The sequence below is a fragment of the Candidozyma duobushaemuli genome (genome assembly GCF_002926085.2).
Source record: "Candidozyma duobushaemuli strain B09383 chromosome Unknown E_B09383, whole genome shotgun sequence".
NCBI classification, from domain to species: domain Eukaryota; kingdom Fungi; phylum Ascomycota; class Pichiomycetes; order Serinales; family Metschnikowiaceae; genus Candidozyma; species Candidozyma duobushaemuli.
Genome location: NW_020289900.1, coordinates 813,290 through 829,839, shown reverse-complemented (window position 1 = coordinate 829,839; position 16,550 = coordinate 813,290). Strand labels below are relative to the sequence as shown.

Here is a 16,550-nt window from a genome sequence, read left to right as displayed (position 1 = left end):
CATCATGATCCATCCAAACAGCAGAGATTTTGCATAGATAAGGTAATTTGCAGACGGACTTAGATGAATTCACTGGTTTTAATTGTAGCTTCCATTGAAGGTAGGAAATATTTCAACTTTTGATGCAATTGAGTCGAGTTACTAGGTATCATCATGCAAAATGATATCACTGATGAACCACGGCAACAGGATTGCAACAGAGGAAGAAAAGGAAGTGCAGTGAGTCGGTCATTGGCGAACTTTGCATTATTGTTCCGCTTATGGAAGGAAATGGTTAGCGTCAGTAAACGTGGATTAAATCCAGGCGGGGAATCCCTAAAAAGGTGAATGGAACTCGGCAACAAGAATAATCTTTTAGATTAATGACAACTTTCATCCAAAATTGCTCATGGAGCCATAGGTTGTGAGCTCTACCCAGTAGCAAGTCGCTTAGTCTTGTGTTCCAAAATTCCTCTTCTCTTACCCCCACAGCCACCCTTTTCGGCCCATCGCTACATTGCCCAAAGGGCTTGCACCGTGTCAATTCTGACTTTTGGTATATCCTGTAAAGTTTTGTTTGATGTTCCTTCCTCACCTTGCGCCACCAATACCCGCCAAGTAGGCCAAGGCCCACGAACGGGTCATTCCAGGGTCGATCAAGTTGTTCTGCCAGTCCGGCCGGGAAAACCACTTCCACGAGTACTTTGGGTCGAAAAGTCCCGCGTTCAACTTCAAAATGCCCTGCCAGCCATCGGGAATCTTGTCCACGATTCCGGCCAACTTGGCGTCCCATTCCTCCTTCACATACTTGGAGCCTCTCATGTACGACGACATTGGCGTGATGGGAATCATGTGGATACCGTGCACGAACTCGTCTCCAACAGTGCCCCTGCCGAAAAAGGTAGCAAAGTCGATTTTGTTCTCGAAAAGAATACCAGAAACCTTGTTGGCAGTAAAGCGCTGCGGCAAGAGGTTGTTGTCGGAGGTGTACATCATGTAGTAGTTGAGAGCCGTTCTCTCAATTCCGAGCATCAAATTTGCAGCCATCTCCAACTCCTGGTTGTTGATGATCTGACCATAGAGCTTGAGGGCGTAAATGGAATGGTAGTCTTCCGACGAGGACTCCTCGTTCTTGCCGTCTCCACTTGGGAAAATACCGTGGGCAAAGGAGTGGCCGTGGAACCAGTCGAAGTTACGGAATTGCGGGAAGTAGGGGTCGCTGTCTGAAGGGTTTCCGTAATCTCTGATCAAAGTGAGAGCGTAGTTTTTGATCAAATTGTCGTTGGCAGTCAACCACAGTGGGTCAATGCGGGCCACAATGGCAATGGCGTGGATATGGTAGCCGTAATGGAAATGGTGATCGTTGTAGTTCAGGTTACCGAAATCCTGGTCCGGTGGAGTATCAGAAATGACACCTTTCCAGCTTTCGTCGTAACGCAAGGGGTGCTGCTGCTGGTTGCTGGCGTATTTTTCAATGGCGGCCTTGATTTTGGGCAAGATCTTGCCGGTGAGGTTCTGGTCCTGAAGCACAAAATGGGTCACCATGGCGAGATAGGCGTATTTGTCCAATTGCTTGCCGCCGAAATACATCGAATCAAGGTCACACTGGCCCGCCACGTCCTGCTCAACCTCCTCAGTTGCAATCTGACCAATGAGCTGCTTGACTTCGTTGGTGTAGTTGCCTGGATTGAAGCCAAACCCGTCTACAGCCGTCCAGGGCTCAAAGCCGATATCAAGGGGTAAATTGGGCACCTCAAACTCTAACTTATCGGTGACGTAGCCCCTCATTGGTCCGTTTGTTGGTGAGTCAAGCTGCATACCACTGTCTCTCTTTTTGATATCCTCCTTGAGGGTGACCTGGTGGTGGGGAAGACACCAGACCAAGGTGGATCCCAGGTTACTGGAACCGTGGGTTTCGTAATTGAAGGCGTAGGTGCCTGTTTTTCTGTCTGGATCAACGGATCCAGAGAGTTTGGCGTCAATTGGGTATTTTCCACAAGCGTCATCGTAGGCAGGAGACTCGCCCTTGCACACTTGCACCACACAAAGCCTGGACGCGTTATTTCCCACAATGTGGTTGTTGTCGGCCAACTGGAGATCCACATTAGGGTCTCCACTGAGGTAGATCAGCCATACAAGCTGGTTGAACAACTTCACCGTGTACTTGGCAGTACGGTTCTGGTTCACGATCCCGACTTTCTTGAATTCCATAAATCCAACCTGCGACGAAAGCACAGGCACGAGGTTCTCGTAGATACCTGTCACGAAGCCCATTCCATAAGCCAATGGCATGGAGATTCTGCCTTGTTCATTGGCCAATTCCACCAAAGCGGCAAGTTTCTCGTTTTTGATCGTACTGACACGTAAGTTGTTTCCAAAATTAGGCGCCGTAAACGCAAAAGACTTGATTTTAGGAGGATTGAAGAAGAACTGTGCAGGGTTCTGATCCGGGTCAGGACCAAAAACATACTGCAGCGAGTCTGTATGGTTGAATGCCATACCCCAGTCGGAATCTCCGTCTTTTGTTACCCATAAGGAATAAGGAAGAGGCCATGTTGGGAAGGTTTGATCATCCAAAAGGAGGTTATTGAAGGTGTTGTTCGTTTGGATGGGCCCTTTAGATGCCGAATTGACCGGAGGCTGGGAATGAGGGCCTCTTACAAAGTGTCCTGGAGGTTCACTAGTACTAAGGGGTTTTTGAAAAGCTCAATTGGCATTTTGTGGATAATGAATGTAGGTCAAAGTGGTTGATTTGGTAGACCTGGCTGTGTCGCACTGTAGATTGCGGGAGACACAGCGACATTTTTGCAGCCACCGGCCAACCCGGTGGGACGCGTGTGCCTAGGGTGAACCAGGGTGACATTCGGGGTCAGTGGCCGAGGGTTGCAGGGCCGAGTCAGTGTTGGAGTTTCCTCGGATTGTATGTATGTCGTGCTGCTGCTGACGCATGGAAGCGAGGGGAGGTGCCCGTGGCGAGGGGCACAGCGGGGTACGCAGACACGATAAGCTTTGAAAACTAAGCGAGGCCGATGTGGAGATGCAATCTTGGGAAATGGAAGGATTATATATAAAAGTACAGAACACAATGTCTGTAGTGGCTACTTGAGATGGTGGTGTTGAAGGCCTCATCTTATTTTGAAGCACGTCAATATATTATTAAGACATGCAATCAGGAAAGTAATGACCAATTGATATTTTCCTACATTTTCATCTATATTAAGGCCTCTTCTTTTTGAAAAATAGAGATCAAATTGCAAATTTCACCAAACCTCTTCAAACAAGTCCTCATGTACCCACTTTACTTCATCGAGAACAACGATAATCCCAGCAGCTTTCCCGACGCTGTAGGGCAGGAGATACAAGCAAATTCGTCAAATTACCTTTTTCATGATACACACACAGTGACGGTCAACGACAAATCCCTTGAAAAACGTGAACCTCATTAACGATGAGCTTTACATCCAATCCGCTAGAAAAAAAGAAGGCATTCTAGGCTGCGGCCTGGGTCCAAACTTTAATGATGGCAAAGCCAGAATCATCTTCACCGTTGCCCGCGTGGAACAATTTTCCTAAAATCCCTGGTGGTACGCAAAAAAAACGGCCTTATGGGGTGTGCTTTGCCTTAAACTTGGCGATTCATTAGTTCCACTTGAATACGCTTTATCTAACTCGTTGCTCAACAAGTATAGGGCTCTGCTTCCTGAACCTCAATCCTCGGTAATAGAGGAGCTGAACTACGACAATCCAGACTCTCTCGAACTAACCTCATACTATAAGAAACGTGAACTGACATTCATAATCTCTCCTTCGAGAATTGCTACGCCTGGAGCTTCGGTGCCCTCCTTTTTAGAGCTAAAGATTCTTCACCACGACACTTTTTTGTGCAGCTGTCAAAAAGATCTTTCCATCACCCATGTCAAGGTTATTCTAGAGGAGCATTCTTGGTGCAGGGTTGATTCAAAAGCGACAGTAGATGTCCAAAAAGAGGTTCGGACTCTTGTGCTCATGGACTCGCTGGAACAGTTCAAAGTTCACCAAAACAGCTTTAAAAGCGACGGTACTAATTTCGCCCTGACAGTTCCTGCTGAAGTTTACGATTGCAAGCTTCCCAACATAGGGCCTTCCTTCTTCAGTGACCCCTTTTCGAGGACTTATAAGGTTCGGGTCGAAATGAGCTTGCTATGTGAAACAAAAACATGCTCCTCGAAGTTATCCACCCTGATGAGTATTGATGTTGCTCTCGAAAGTCACTTATCGTCTCTGAAGCCAGTTTTCCAGCCGAAGAAAAGGGATATGCTGTTATTTATCGAGAGATCCCCAATTACACCAAATGTTCTACTGGAGGTTGCCAGTTTGGCAGCCTCGAAAGTCAAAAAATTGTCTTCACATTATCTTTTTCACATCACGACATCAATACCCCGAGGGATCATGTTGTGGGAATTACAGCCGTGTATCTTTCTAAAGTACACAGAAGCACAGAAACGTCCAGCTCTAAAACAGAGTTTTCATGCTTGGAAAGAAATGCATTGATTATGAAGCCAAGCGGTTGGTCCTTGACGGAACTAAAAAACGACAAATATGTCGACACTGGTTACTTTTTCAACCTCAGTGAATTTATTTTCGGAATCTTTCCGAATCCACTTGAGAGGTTTCCTTCACTGAAGGAAGGGGTGGACCTTGTGACATATTCATATCGTCCCGTGAGAAACTATCCTGGCGCAACCTTGGATGATTTGGTGACTTTTAAGATCAATGTGAAGAAAGACAAGTCGGTGTATCTTTATAAAATCAAAATCAAGCTTGTGAAGCAACAGGTTCAAGTCAATCCTGGAGGAACGAATATGATCAAAACTGAGTCCTGGACGCTATTGTCAAAACTGACGAGCTTACGTTACGGTGAAGGTTCTTTTCTGATTCCTGGAGACGTCATCCTGTGCAAGGTACCATATCTTGAGCCTTCTGTATATTCCAATAGTCTTGTCATTGGCTTTTGGATCCTTATCACAGTGGATTGTACCGTGAACAAGGAAAAAGACATTCATTTGAGCAATGACTTTGCAATATTTACGGCGAAAGAAGATAAGAATTTTCTTAGCATCACTCCGCCGCCTTATGAAACTGATGAGAAGAAGAAATGGCTTATCATTGGACAGGTAAGGTTATACGAGGAGGAATTACCGAGTAATTAAGTAAGTAGATTTACATATGGCTTTTCATTTAGGCGAGTTTAACAAAAAGAAAAAAACATTTTCAATGCTATTGTGATTTTGTTTTGTATTGTTCTAATTCGAAGTGTCTGAGGTCTCCTTCTTTTCAGTCAATCTACGGCTCAAACCACTAGAAGTTTATTTCCATGTGGTGAAACTACATATCACTTTTGTCAGATTCAACTTTGAGCAATGTTCCTTGAGGAAGTGTAATTTGGCAACTTGAGTTTTTGCACTTACATTTCCATGATGTTTTCATGGGTGAAGTCAAAGAGTTTCAAGTTCCTCCTTAGTTCAAATATTCACTCTTATCCTTACGAAAAGTATTTTGCAACGAGTCTGTAACCGAAAATGAAAATTCCAGCGAGGTAGCTCATTTCTGTCCTCTCAAAAATGCCGACTTTGGTGGACATTTATTTTCTTGAAAGCGAATGACCACATGCGGCAAATATCTGGTCCAAATTCTCTTCCGCAAACCTCCATATCTTCATGTACCCAATCTACCTTATTGAAAATGCCAAAACTCCCAGCAGCTCTCGTCAGACTGTAGACGAAGAGCTACAAAACAATCCTTCAAATTACCTTTTCCATGATACACATGCCGTGATGGTTGATGGAGAGTCCTGGACACTTACCGGATTAACCTTGAAAGAAGCAAAGCTCATCGAGGATACTTCATATTTACAACAAGCCAGAAAAAGAGAAGGAGTTTTGGATTGCGGCCTGGGTCCGACCTTGAATGACGGTAAGGCAAGAATCGTATTTGCAGTAAGCCGCTTGGAACAATTCCAATACTGTCCAAGGAGATTCACCGACAAAAACACCCTTTTGGGTGTACGCTGTCTTCAAATTAAGGATTCGTTAGCTCCGCTCGAGTATGCGTTTTCCAATACGTTGCTTGATAAGTATAGGACGCTCAATCCCGGTACCTATAGTTCTACTGAAGGGCAGCTGAGCGACGAAGTCCCTCTTAGGCTAGAATCGTACTATAAAGCACCCCTGCTGTTTTCCATTCTGCCTCCTTCACGAATCATCACACCTGGATCGAAAGTGCCGACTTTCATGGAATTAAGGCTCTGTCAAAACGATGGTTCTTTGTGCGACTATCGAAAAGGCCTTCTGGTCTCGAAAATCAAACTTGTAGTAGAGGAGCACACCTTGTGCAAGATTCAGTCGAAAGAAGGTTTCAGTTTTGAGAAAAACGTCAGAGATTTTGTGGGTCATAAATTGCTGAAGAACTTCACAATCCCTTTTAGCGCCTTTCAAAGCAATGGTACCTCCTACACCGCCCCAATTCCAACGGACCATTATCCTTTTGTTTTCCCCAGAACCGGGCCTTCGTTCTACACTGAAGACTTTTCAAGAACCTACACTGTTCGAATCGAAATGACGATTTGCTGTAATTTGAAACAAGTCCAATGGCACTTATCGACCCTGATGAATGTGGATGTCGCTATAGAGCATCATTTATCCTCCTCCAAGCCAGCCTTTCAGCCTGTGTTGGAGGACTATTTGTTGCTAATTGACAAAGTTCCAAAATCACCTCTGATCTTGCTGGATGTTGCCAGTACTTCTGCAATGAGAGTTTCCAGCATACCGTCAGGGTGTCTATCTTACTCCACCATTTCGATACCTCGAGATGACCATGTTGTGGCGTTGACGATGATTAATCTTCCACAATGGCACGATGGAAAAGAAACCTCTTTTGGTTCGAAACGGTTCAAAATGTCTGGAGACTACGCCTTGGTCATGACGGAAAAAGGCTGGTCTTTGGTGGAATACAAAAACGATAAATACATGGATACCGGTCATTTTTTGAACCTCGAAAAATTCACCTGGTTTATTCAGCCTTATCCGTATTCGTATTCGTATCCTTATTCAAAGGAAGGAGCAACCTTATTGCTATATTTGGATCACCCCTATAGAGTGTTTTCATGTTCTGCTTTAGAAGAGTACTAGACTGTGAAAGTGGTTCTTAAAGATAAACATAAAATGGACCTCGATAAACTCAAAATCAAGCTTGTTCAACAGAAGATTCATGTGCTTCCAGGAGGCACACATGAAGTCAAGCATAGGTCCTGGCGTTTGAGACCTGACTGTACAACTTTATCATTATATGAGGGAACCTCTCAGGTGAAATACCTGTGCAAGGTTCCAAAAGTTGAAGCTTCGGTTTTATCCAACACCCTTTACATTGGCTACAAGATTTATTTCACTTTGAGGGTTAAAGATGGTTATGATTTTCACAGATTGACCAATTACTGGACGATTCACGTTGCCGAAGGAGGTCGAAGCACCATTGCCGTTTCGCCTCCTCCATACCGGGAGAATTAGGGGGTTGGGGAACAAGGGCTTCTTTTCACCCAGAGTCACTTGAGTAACTGGTAAGGTCTACAAACGACTTCTTAGGAAACCCAGCTTGTCTTTATAATACAGAAACTGAATTTGACAAAATTTTCCTTCTTGTTTTTCATTGGGCATGCTATTTAATTTTTTGCTCTGTAGATGTTTGACGATGATGTAAAAAATTCAATAAAAGTAACTGTCGAGCTTTCTTCGTTGAGAGTTTGTGTTCATAAGTATGTCCCGTTACTTACGTATAAATTGGCCTATGACAAGTTGATCGGCATTCCACACTTCGATTATTTTTCTTTTAAGAAATTACCCCTAAGAACGTCAGGGTCATCCTCTTTCTGCCTCTGGAAGGTCTCACACCTGTTCCACCTTCCAAATGAGATTGAAATGAATAATATACTTCCTAGCTTCAGAATATCATCGCAATTCCAAATTTACTAGACCTTCCCTTAAAATGCCCAAAATCCACAAATACCAACCCCATCATTCACAAACCACATGTACCCAATCTACTTCATCGAAAGCCTAGATAACCCCAACGGGTTCTATAGAGCCGTGGAGGAGGAAATCCAAAAACTCCCTTCCAACTACATAACCCACGACACATTTACCGTTGCAGCCAACGAAAAAGCGTGGACCGTGACTGGTCTTCTTTTGAAAAACGTTGATGTCCTTGAGGATACTACTTCTCTTGAACAGGCCAGAAAAAAAGAGGGAGTCTTCAACTTCGGGCTGGGTCCAAATTTGAACGATGGTAAGCCGAGAATACTATTCTCATTACTACGTCGGGAACAGCTTCATTACAACCCAGGTTATACATACTGGGACACTCAGAAGACCATTTTGGGAATACGTTGTGTCCATGTTGGTGATTCGAGGATTCCGCTTGAATATGCTGTTTCACAGATGCTGCTACCCAAATACCGAAAGAGTCTGAAACCAAAAAAGGCTGTGAAGAGCGAAAATCCCATTTTCCTTCTGCTACAATCGTGCTTCAAAAAAAAAAGAGCTGTGGTGTATTCCATATTCCAGAATTGTGACTGCTGGAGCTTCAGTAGCAGACTTTTTGCAGCTCAAATTGTATCAAAACGAGGCTTTTATATGCCGCTGTCAGGAGACCTTTGATGCCACATATGTCAAAGTGGCTCTAGAAGAACATACCTGGTGCAAGGTGCTATCCAAGGTAGGCTTCAAAGTCCAGGAGGAAGTGAGAGAAATTACCCTCAGAGATAAAGAGATATACTTCACTTTTAAAAAGTCTGGATTTAAGACCGACGGGTCCCGGTTCAGTATCAATATTAATGACGAAGTGTTCAATTGCGAGCTCCCCAATATCGGTCCTTCTTTCATTTCCGATGACTGTGCCAGAACATACACACTTCGAATAGAATTGACATTTTACTGTACAACAGGAAAATGCTCGTCAACCTTGTCCACCCTGATAAACTTGGATGTCGCTATCGAGAATCACGTTTCAACATTTAAGCCGTTGAAGCAACCCCAAAGAAAGCAAACTCTCCTCTTTTTCGATAAAATACCCATGACGCCGAACATTGTACTGGATGTTGCTAGTTCTACAGCCTTGAGAACCACAAATGTACCACAATGCTTGGGTCACCAGACTTGTTCGTTATACTGTGGAAATCATGTTGTGGCAGTCACCGCTGTGTTTCTTTCAGAATATCACAATACACTGAACAGGCTATTTTCGTGCAAACTAACAAAAAACTGGAGGTTTCCAGGAGAGTATGCAATGGTCAAGAGGCAACGGGATTGGGCCTTGGTGGAAGACAAGAATGGTCACCACATCGACACAAATCTCCATTTCCACTTTCAAAGTTTTGTTAAGTTTTGGCATCCTTACAAAATCAGTTTTTATCTGAAAAGCTGGGGGTAACCTTGAAATCATATTATGTCGACAGCAGTGTCGCATACCCAGGCTTGGACCTTGATAAGTTTTTAACGCTTAAGGTGACCGTCCCTGAAAATCAAACATTAAAGCTTATCGGCTTAAGAGTCAAGCTTCTTCAAAAGAAAATTCGAGTGCTTCCTGGAGGTTTGCACGATGTCAAAAACAAGTGGTTCAAATTAAAAAGGAACACATCACAATCGTCCTTTTATAAAACAGGAACCACTAAAATAGATGGCTCGAGATACAGGTGCAAGATTCCCAATGTCGAACCTTCTATTCTTTCCAATGGTCTTTTAATCACATATAGGCTTTTCGTTTTCTTGAAGTTTCAGAAGAAGAATAAGACGGTCTTCTTAGGCAACGGCATAAATTTAGACATGATGACGAACGAAACCTCCTGTCTTGTCCTGCCGCCATCGTATTCTGAGGGGTAGGAAGATGGAGGTTTTTGGTGTGTTTGAAGATCAAGAGTATCATTGTTAGAAAAGGTTCAATTGCAGTCGTATATCGATATGCATCGTCGAGAGACCGTCTCGAATTAAAAGTAAGCATGCTATCAGGTCAATCAATTAGACAAACGTTTTATTCTGTATCATCGTGGGTTTAAGTTTGCCTCTGTGTCTTGGTTCTGATTCAAAGAAGGATCCAGTCATTCCAATAACTACAAACATCGCAATGAATGGAAATGATAAACCACAGATTTTGGGTAATGCTATTTTCTGTTCACTTATTTTTTTTTAATTGAGTTGTATCATATTGGAGAATTGGCCTGACGGAATTTGGAGTTATCTTAGTACGGCTCTCTGGTAGCGGCATTATGCCATATTCCGCATCTGCACCTCAACGGTGAAGAATCTCGGAGTACAAAGTCATTGATTTTGAGACAGTTTAGGAATTTAAAAGTATATATACAAATTCAGGAATTGAATGTTTTCTGTTGAGGTCTTCTTAAGAGATGTTGGCGGTTACGGATTGTCAATTGCGGATTTGGTTCTTCTGAGCCGCACGAATACCTCTAATTTGCAGCCATCCAAAATGCCCGATTTCCATGGAATTGTGCTAAACTAACAATTTAGACGTAATCTTCAGCTGCAGAATTTTCCGATTCCGTTGCTTCAAAGCCCGTTCCTGGAATTCACCCTCCCCGAGATCTCCATCACTTAGCGGCATTCCAGTATGCGCAAAATGCTATCTCCATCATAAGATTCTGAAAAACTCCCCCACAAGGTCAATTCTTCCAAATCTCCAAAATCAAGCTGCCATCATTCAAAAAAACTCACAATTCATCCAATTCCACTCTGAAAACTCTATCCCATCTGGAACAATGCCCACTGATAAGCAATGCAGTAGCCGCACCATCTAAGGATATCCCACCCCTCCATCCAAAGTAGCCCAAGTAGCCTAAACAAAGGCAATTGCAAAATCACATCAATTTTATTTAAGTCAATTTCTTACTCTCTAATTCTCATCAAAGCTCCCCACCCAGAGCTCCTTCCATAGCTAGCCAATTCCGCTGACGGAATCCGGCGCGATCTAGTATAAATACCACCCTCCTCCCCAGCTTTTTCCCCATGCTCCTGCTTTTTTTCTTCTTGTCCATAGCCCTAGCAGAGCCCCTTGCCACCATCTGGGGCGAGGCCTGGCCCTTCCAGGGCATCAACACTTTTGCCCACCTCCCCACCCACCATTGTTTGGCGGACCGTGATCTCCAGTACGACGTTGCACTTGTGGGTGTTCCTTTCGATACGGCTGTTTCGTACCGCCCAGGCGCCCGTTTCGGTCCAAGGGCCATTCGTGCCGCGTCACAGAGACAAACGTCCCTTCGGGGCTTCAACCCTAGGGCGTTGTACAACCCCTACAAGGAATGGGCCTCTGTGGTGGATTGTGGAGACATTCCCGTCAGTCCCATGGACAACAGCCTTGCCTTCGAGCAGATGACCGTGGGGTTCGAGGAGCTCCTTTTTGAGCACTCCAGGGAGAGGCCTCCTCGGTACATTGCCTTGGGCGGAGACCACCTGGTGCTTTTGCCGCATGTAAGAGCACTCCACAAGCTCTACGGCCCCCTTAACATCATCCACTTTGACGCCCATCTCGACACGTGGAAGCCCGACAAGTACCCCAGCTACTGGCATACGGAAACGCTGGAGGTGTCGCACGGTCTGATGCTCTGGAAAGCGTACGAGGAAGGCTTGACTACGAAAAACAACGTGCACGCGGGTCTTCGGACCAAACTTTCGGGAGCTGAGGACTGGGAGGACGACGACGAGCAGGGCTGGTTGCGTCTTTCTGCAGACGATGTCTGGATCCACGGCGCCGACTATATCGTGAAGCAGATCCTCAAACGGGTTCCCAAGAACTCTCCCACGTACATTTCCGTGGACATTGACGTTTTGGATCCTGCCTTTGCCTCTGGAACAGGCACGCAGGAGCCTGGCGGATGGTTGCCTCGTGAGTTGATTCATATTCTCAGAGGCATCGAGCAGCTTCTGATTGTGGGAGCTGATGTGGTTGAAGTGAGCCCCGCCTACGACCATGCCGAGGTTACGGCCACCAACGGTGCCCAGTTCGCCTATGAGTTGATCACGTCGATGGTGAAGAACGGACCTTTGACGTTGCCTTTCTCTGATGGCCTCAAGGCCGAGTACAAGCGTTCGCAGCCAGCGTCGTCTTTTGAGGCGGTGGAGAACTTCGTGGGCTACGGCGAGGAGGACATTCAGGTTCTTTTGCAGAAGAGAGCCGAGGAGCTCGAGAAGTCGTTGGAGGATGTGAAGGAGTTGCAGAAGCTGGCGAGCCAGTGAGTTAGGAGTCCAGCTAGCCGCCCAGAGCGGCTGTATAGGAAAGAAATGTTCTGGATGGTCAAGGGTGGGATTTTAGGATGGTGAGATTTGGATGATGGAAGTCCAGTGTGGTGAGGATGTAGGATGGTGAAGGTAGGACTTATTGAAGTTCTATCACAAGGTGGCTACGAATCGAAATTGAACAAAGTGTTATCATTGTTTGTTGGATATCCGTATTCAAATAGTTTCTGTTATATTTTTGGGAATCGGCTGCTTATAAACCTTTCCACTTCCATTCAGTCTTGCTTTAACGGTTATCAGCTTTTGCAGAAGACAAGGTGCTAAACCAATCAGATGCAACAAATTCAAGAAAAATCAATTGTGCTACAAAAGAAGCATTCTTTACTTTAAAATGTGACTAAGAAAGTTCTCCCGGTAACCTCAACTCTATAACCTCTCAGTACTCCATGCCTTTACAGCTCGTACCTTAATCTACCCAGTCACCCCACAAAGTTCGTTTCAGAATGATGGAATTTTTCAAATGAGCCGTTTCTTAACGTCTATCCAAAAACCCCTATTTCATCGAACTAGCACCAACTAGAAAGTCTAACTACCAGGGGACTCCCTGAGGTCCTCATCTATAAACATCACAAACGAGCAATTCCAGGGAAACCTTTTAAAAAAGCATTCCTGAAAACAGCATTTTTCATCTCATCGGAATAAACCTCCACCACCTTCTAGCCCATTCTTTTGCGGAATATCGTCAAGCCATAGCAAAGCCAACTTCAGCCACCAGCAATGACCTTTCCTTTTTGGTCAGTTATTCCGGGCACCAAGCTTCCCCTTTTCATCAACAAATTCTATCATTCTCATAATTTCAATCTTCGATAAGTTCAGATTTCAATCGAGCCCTCTTTTCTCCTTGTTTACCTATACCCTTCAGGACATCTACAGTAGCTTACCTACATACTCTTCCCTCGGAGCGGCCCAAACTTCCCCCAAATTGGCAATTGCCCAAAACGGCCAAAACGGCCCCTACAAACATCAAATGTTCCAAAGTGTATTAAACGAGTAGTGTCGAATCTATCAAACTAAATCAAAAGAAGACCAGCGGCCACAGCGCCAGCAAAGCCCAAGAAGGCACCAGAAGAAGCAGCAGCACCGCTGTCAGCAGAAGAAGAGCTGTCGTTAGAACCGTTCTTGTGAGCAGTGCCGTTGGCAGTACCGTTGGCAGTGCCGTTGGCGGAACCGTTGGCAGCAGCAAAACCAACAGCAGATGGGTTGGTGATGAAGATGGTGGTGGTGGTGGGGTTGGCGGTCTTGTCGAAACGGCCGTATCTGTGGGTGCCCGAGGTGGTGGCGGTGGGTTCCCTGGAAGTCTTGTCAAAACGGCCGTATCTGTGAGTACCAGAAGTAGTAGCGGTTGGCTCCCTGGAGGTCTTGTCGAAACGACCGTATCTATGGGTATCGGTGGAACCGTGGAAAGTGGTGGTGACGGTGACTGGCTCGTCCTTGGCAGCGAAAGCCACGGAGGAAACGGCAGCAGCGGCAACAACAGTGGAGAACTTCATGAAGAAATGTGGTTGATGAGAAATTTGAGAGTGAGATTTTTATGTTTTTGCGGGAATTTACCTTTCCTTTTCGGGTGGTCACGTGACGCGCTGAAAACACCCCATCCGGTGGGCCCAGGACCGGCGCCCAGCGCCATGAAAATTTAAAGGATAATACAGGGGGCCTGCCGCTAGCTACTGCCCAAAATTTCCCCGCTTTTCATGGCCGTATTGGCAGTTTAGAAATGGACCTTCTGAGCCGAACCGATGTCGTCCTGCATATAAGTCCGGGCGCTGGCTCGCTGCTCAGCGGAGCGGTCCGTATTTCCCGGGACCGACTCCACACAAAAAAACGCCTGCTGAACGCCACTTTCTTGTCGGGCTTATTGTCGCCATTTACGCCTGGTGCACGGGTGTGGTGACTTTTTCGAAATGACTTCTCCAAAACGGCTCTGACTCTGACCCACCGGATTTCTCCGGACTCCGATTGGCTGCGAAAACGTCATGACGTAAGGCACCAACGGCCGAGGGATGTCTTGTTGGTGAAGAGCTGAGGATTGTGATTTTTGGTAAATTTTGTTTAATTTTCAAAAAGTGTAATTGTGCTACGTAGGGTTACTGTGCTGGTGCCGACAATGTCGTTTTCGTATATTCAAGGTGTGGTCTGTTTAGACCCTGTGCCGAGGCCCGACATTCCATTCTGAAAAGCGCTATGACCAGGACTTCAAAAATTGTAGTAAGTCGAAGAAAATGCAGTAAATCGAAGAAACCCCCTTTCCTTGCAATCTTTGATTTCTTGGCTGAACAGAAATTGCTTTGGTCATCCATAAAATAGGGCTCACTCGATATTCCACTAAATCACTAGTGGCCAAATTCAAACGCTTCCTACAATCTTGTCTTCGCTGTGTAGATTACATAAACCAGGAGGGCAGGGCCCTATGAGAGATGATGAGAGATGAGATGAAAACTCGTGATGTAACGTGTAAATCATGAGGCATGGAGAGCGTGATGAGGATATGAGGATGCGGGCGGCCTAGAACAGGAAGTTCTGGTTGTTCTGCACGCCGAAACCGAACGAATCACCGTAGGTTTCAGGCTGCAAGCCGTTTTCGTAGTTGCCGTCGTCCTCCTCGTCACCAAAGTACTTCTCAATGATGCCGTAGGCCTTGTTGTAAATCTGGACGTTGGAGTTGGCCTGGCAGTTGAAGATCTTCTCCATGCCGCCGGCCTCCTCGATGTAGATGGCGTACTCGTTGTTGGCGGCCTGTTTCTGGTCCTTGTCCAACTCGCCCACCTTCAAAATGTTCATCAACGAGTCCAACGTCACCTCGATGATCTTGGAGTCTGCCACCGCGAGCAAGTCACACAAGGGCTTGATGCAGCCCTGGTTCACAAGGTATCTTATTTGCTCTGGATTCGTCAAGCCACCAGACAGGGCGTTGGAGATGGCCCAACAGGCCTCTTTCTTGGTTTTGTAGTCGCCCTGGGCTAACAAACGGATGATTGGAGGAATCAAGTTCAGGTCAATGACAGCCTGGATTTGCTCGGCGTTACCCGCAGTGATGTTGGAGATGGTCCAGCAGGCCTCCTTACGCAAAGTCTCCTTAGGAGAGTTCAACAAGGGCGTCAAGTGCTGCAAGACACCCGCGTTGATCATCACCTGCGTCTGCATGTCGTTACCGGTGACGATGTTACCAATGGCACGCAAAGCTGGAGTCTGGACCAAAGTCAGCTCGTGGCTCAACAAGTCGACCAAGCGGTGGGGGATTCTGGCGTCGATGACGGCCTGGATAGCCTCGGAAGGACCGTCACTCAAGTACGAAACGGCCCAGCACGCGTCCACAAGCGTTTCGGTGTCGACAGAAAAGATCAACTTGGCCAACGTGGGAATAGCCTGCTGAACAACCGACCATTCTGGCTGGGGGCTCTTACCACGGCACAAGTTCGACAACGTCCACGTGGCGGTTCTGATCAACGACATCTTGACGGAGTTGAAGAGACTCAACACAGGCTCCATGGCGCCGCTTTGCAACACAAAGTCTCTGTAAGAAGTAGAATCACCCGCCACGTTACCCAAGGCCCAGATGGCCTGCTCCTTCACCTCCAACGACTGCGAGTACAACAATTGCACAAAACAAGGCACGGCGCCCAGCTCCACAACAACCTGGGTCTGGTCACTCGTACCAGAGGCAATATTGGTCAAAGCCCACGCAGCCTCCAATTGCAACATGTCGGGCTGACCGTCCTTCATAAACTCCACAAGCGTGGGGATCACGCCCAGCTGGATCACAAGGTCTATTGGCGGGTTGTGTTCTCTCAGCAACACCTGACGAAACTTGATGGTTGCAGCCAACTGGTTCTCAAAGTTGTTCAGGTGGATCATCTCCATCATTTTGGGCAAGTCCTGCTGCAACTTGCCAAAGAAGGAGTCCTCACGTGTGCCCGAGGCCAAATCACCCAAGTCGTCCTCGTCCTCGGAGTCGTTGGCCATTGCACCCGTGTCATTGTAGTTTCTTCTTTTGGCCAAAACGTCCTCACGTTTCTGTTTTCTCAAGTCCACCTGGTGGGTTTCACGACGGCGTCTCAACTCATCGCTCTGGAAACGCGACTTGTTTTTGAAGTTGGTCCGGCGGTACTCGGGGATGAATTTGTTTGTCGATTCTTCCATGGTTGTGGTGAAGAGTTGGTACAAAAAATGTGAAGCATCCGCAATGATATGGGCTGTATGCAGGACGTGGTGGTCCCACCCTTCCTCCCCAACGCTTTCCGC

At 46.1% G+C, this 16,550-nt stretch overlaps 8 protein-coding genes across 8 annotated transcripts; 5 read left to right on the top strand and 3 right to left on the bottom strand. All coding sequences in view use genetic code 12, as the record gives it.

The window, feature by feature from the left end:
- Window positions 1-570: 570 nt before the first annotated feature.
- On the bottom strand, window positions 571-2,478 carry ACF2 (Acf2p; the record flags this gene model as incomplete). Its single annotated transcript, XM_025483039.1, has 1 exon — window positions 571-2,478. One exon carries the CDS (start codon window positions 2,476-2,478, stop codon window positions 571-573), a length of 1,908 nt encoding a protein of 635 aa, XP_025337982.1.
- A 2,033-nt stretch (window positions 2,479-4,511) lies between these two features.
- Window positions 4,512-5,168, top strand: CXQ87_004600 (uncharacterized protein; the record flags this gene model as incomplete). Its single annotated transcript, XM_025483038.1, has 1 exon — window positions 4,512-5,168. One exon carries the CDS (start codon window positions 4,512-4,514, stop codon window positions 5,166-5,168), a length of 657 nt encoding a protein of 218 aa, XP_025337981.1.
- Window positions 5,169-5,675: 507 nt separating this feature from the next.
- CXQ87_004599 (uncharacterized protein) lies at window positions 5,676-7,145 on the top strand (the record flags this gene model as incomplete). The annotated part of the gene is made up of 1 exon (XM_025483037.1): window positions 5,676-7,145. One exon carries the CDS (start codon window positions 5,676-5,678, stop codon window positions 7,143-7,145), a length of 1,470 nt encoding a protein of 489 aa, XP_025337980.1.
- A 33-nt stretch (window positions 7,146-7,178) lies between these two features.
- CXQ87_004598 (uncharacterized protein) lies at window positions 7,179-7,520 on the top strand (the record flags this gene model as incomplete). Its single annotated transcript, XM_025483036.1, has 1 exon — window positions 7,179-7,520. One exon carries the CDS (start codon window positions 7,179-7,181, stop codon window positions 7,518-7,520), a length of 342 nt encoding a protein of 113 aa, XP_025337979.1.
- A 519-nt stretch (window positions 7,521-8,039) lies between these two features.
- Window positions 8,040-9,887, top strand: CXQ87_004597 (uncharacterized protein; the record flags this gene model as incomplete). The annotated part of the gene is made up of 3 exons (XM_025483035.1): window positions 8,040-8,530; window positions 8,574-9,154; window positions 9,481-9,887. The coding sequence occupies 3 exons, from the start codon at window positions 8,040-8,042 to the stop codon at window positions 9,885-9,887; spliced, it is 1,479 nt and encodes a 492-aa protein (XP_025337978.1).
- A 1,137-nt stretch (window positions 9,888-11,024) lies between these two features.
- Window positions 11,025-12,251, top strand: CXQ87_004596 (uncharacterized protein; the record flags this gene model as incomplete). Its single annotated transcript, XM_025483034.1, has 1 exon — window positions 11,025-12,251. The coding sequence occupies one exon, from the start codon at window positions 11,025-11,027 to the stop codon at window positions 12,249-12,251; it is 1,227 nt and encodes a 408-aa protein (XP_025337977.1).
- Window positions 12,252-13,321: 1,070 nt separating this feature from the next.
- PGA14 (Pga14p) lies at window positions 13,322-13,801 on the bottom strand (the record flags this gene model as incomplete). Its single annotated transcript, XM_025483033.1, has 1 exon — window positions 13,322-13,801. The coding sequence occupies one exon, from the start codon at window positions 13,799-13,801 to the stop codon at window positions 13,322-13,324; it is 480 nt and encodes a 159-aa protein (XP_025337976.1).
- A 1,012-nt stretch (window positions 13,802-14,813) lies between these two features.
- CXQ87_004594 (karyopherin alpha) lies at window positions 14,814-16,448 on the bottom strand (the record flags this gene model as incomplete). Its single annotated transcript, XM_025483032.1, has 1 exon — window positions 14,814-16,448. The coding sequence occupies one exon, from the start codon at window positions 16,446-16,448 to the stop codon at window positions 14,814-14,816; it is 1,635 nt and encodes a 544-aa protein (XP_025337975.1).
- Window positions 16,449-16,550: the final 102 nt, after the last annotated feature.